This window comes from Morone saxatilis, unplaced genomic scaffold (genome assembly GCF_004916995.1).
Source record: "Morone saxatilis isolate NCDOM2014 unplaced genomic scaffold, NCSU_SB_2.0 Contig3, whole genome shotgun sequence".
NCBI lineage: Eukaryota > Metazoa > Chordata > Actinopteri > Moronidae > Morone > Morone saxatilis.
Window position 1 is genome coordinate 14528722 of NW_023339873.1, and position 2558 is coordinate 14531279.

General features: G+C 44.1%; 1 protein-coding gene across 1 annotated transcript in view; it reads left to right on the forward strand.

The window, feature by feature from the left end:
- Positions 1-2558, forward strand: part of LOC118337334 (zinc finger protein DPF3-like) — a gene marked incomplete in the record, with an annotated part of 17612 nt that overhangs the window by 6249 nt on the left and 8805 nt on the right. The window contains 1 exon segment of the mRNA XM_035674305.1: positions 1183-1290. Within this exon segment, the coding sequence (XP_035530198.1) occupies positions 1183-1290 (108 nt within the window).

Below are 2558 nucleotides of genomic sequence, written 5' to 3' on the forward strand. Positions count from 1 at the left end.
CACACACACACACACAGTGTTTTTGTTAAGCTTGAAAAATGATCTCTCCATTATCTAAAGCTTTTAACAAGCGTTGTAAATAATGGTTATTTTCAAACTGTTGATTGCTTTATTTCGCTTAATCAATCATTTAGTTAATAAAATGTCAGAAAANNACAAACACAGACATTTAATATTTGAATCAGCAATCATACTGACACCCATACTGACCTACTTCCATTATCCATTCATCTGTCCATCCTCTTCTCCATTAATCCATTAGTTGTTTGGGCCATAAAATGTCAGAAAATGGTGAGAAATGTCCCTCTCATGTTAACATAGCCAGAACTCCTAACTCAAAAGATACTCCGTTTAAAATGATGTGAAACAAAGAAAAGCAGCAAGAAGCTCTGTGGCTCTGTGGCTCTAGTGATGGCAGTGTCGGTCTGTCAGTCAGTCACTTGGTTGGTTGTTCCACCACTTTGGTCTAGACTAAAATATCTTTACAACTTGGGAATGATTTATGTACAGAGTTTTGTATGACTTTCCTCTAGCACCTATAATCAACATCTACCAGTGGGATTGGCACACATTTTAGTCAAATACTTTTTACCATATATATATATATATACCCTAACCCTAACCATATATAATACCCTAACCCTAACCATATATATACCCTAACCCTAACCATATATCATAATACCTGCTAAACAAATAATATTCCCATCAGCCACAGCTGTACCTTGTGTTCAATGCTAATTAGCAAACGGTAGTGTGGTGCTAAGACGCCACGCTAAGATGGTGAACATGGTAAACATTATACCTGCTGTATATCAGCATGTTAGCAATGTCATCGTGTGCGTGTTGACATTGCTAATGTTAGCATTTAGCTCAAAGCACCGTTGTGCCTACGTACATCCTTACAGAGCTGCTAGCGTGGCTACAGGCATGTTAGTCTTGTTGCTCTATGAATGACCTGAACAATAAATTCAATTCTTGCAGTCAACTAATGCTTTAAAGCTACTATCAACTAATTGTGAGTAATGCCTGAGAATTAAAATAGCGTAAATCTCTATAAAGAAAAAATAAATAAATCTATATAATCTTTGTTATAATTTGAGAATTTTTATTCAGTTTTTCTTATCAGCACGTTTCAGCTGGAACTGTCCGGTTGGCATGTTTACAACTCTTATTGTACAGGGGTCGCAGCCGGGCAGATGTACACATACCCCGCCCGCTGCTGGAGAAAGAAGAGACGGCTGCACAACACCACAGATCCACGCCTGGGCATCTACGGCCTCCAGCTCGGTAAGATCCCGCAGCCTCTGCTCCGCAAATACCACCTGCCCGTCGCTCGGTGCTCCTCTGTTTCTCTTCCCCCGCCCGTCTCCCACCCACCTCCACCACCTCCTTCAGCTCATGTGATTACTGGTGATGATCTGGAATAATCTGGCTAAAAGCATATCGCTCTGTCTCAGCGCACTGTGCAGAACAGGCTGCCAGTCATTTTTCAGTGGATGAAATGTGGCTGTGTTCAACCCGGCTGGTAAACTTGTTTTGTGAGAAGTAGAACATGTAATTAGATTTACCACTGCTGGGAGCAGCGAGACAGAGTTCGGCCACTGAAGACAGTATTTAATAAATGTTATGGAATGGAGTTTGGCCTTCTCTGGCTGCCACTCGAAACAGCTCACTCAACACATTTACCTTCTCCTCTATCTTATTTTCTCCTCACCACCTCCCTTGCTGATGGGTTTTGTCTCTTTCTCTCTGGCAACTCTTTCATCTCTCATCTCTCCCCGTAGTCTGCCATGCAGTCTGGCTACAAAACACACACAGTCTTCCTGAGCTCAAGTAACTGGTCCATTCTGTGCCCAAGGCTTGCATACCCAACGGGATGTTACACTACCCTCAGGAATGAACATGACAAAAGAAAGACTCTCGCACCGAAAAACATTGTGTTACATCTTTCACTTTTGAGTAGTTTCTGTAATAGGCTTTGAGGAATCCGTTGTGTTTTCATACAAATCTCCATTGTCGTGATGCTTTTAGTTCAGAATGTGATTTCTACAGTGCACGCTGGAAAGATAAATGTTTTGTAAAGTTGAGAAAATAAGAAAGCGGGAGAGGGCCTGGAAAGAGAAAGCAAGATGGAGTAATAGCATATGAACCAAGCCTTTGTTTCCCAGACACATCCCATTGTAGCCCATTGTTTTCCACTGAGCTCGCGCTCGCTAAGAACCCGCCACCACCACCCTGCTGTCCCTTCCCTTTTCCAGCAACAGTGGAGTGTATGTGCTGTCTGCGAGTGCCCAGCGGAGGGAAAACGTACTCTGATTTAACCTGGCGTCTCCTATACGGAGCACATTGTGCGGCTGGCCAGAGGTGGCCGGCACAGGGCAGCAGAGTCTGTCTCGCTGCCTCGGCTGGCTGTCTAACTGATGCTGTGCTAGAGACTGGGGCTGCATGCAGAATCAGCTCCCTGCTGCAGGCTGCTGCCGGCTCTATTTTTAGCCCCCCAGCTCCCATGGGTTGGAAGGGAGGGAGGGGAATGGAAGGGAAGGGAAGGGAAGGGA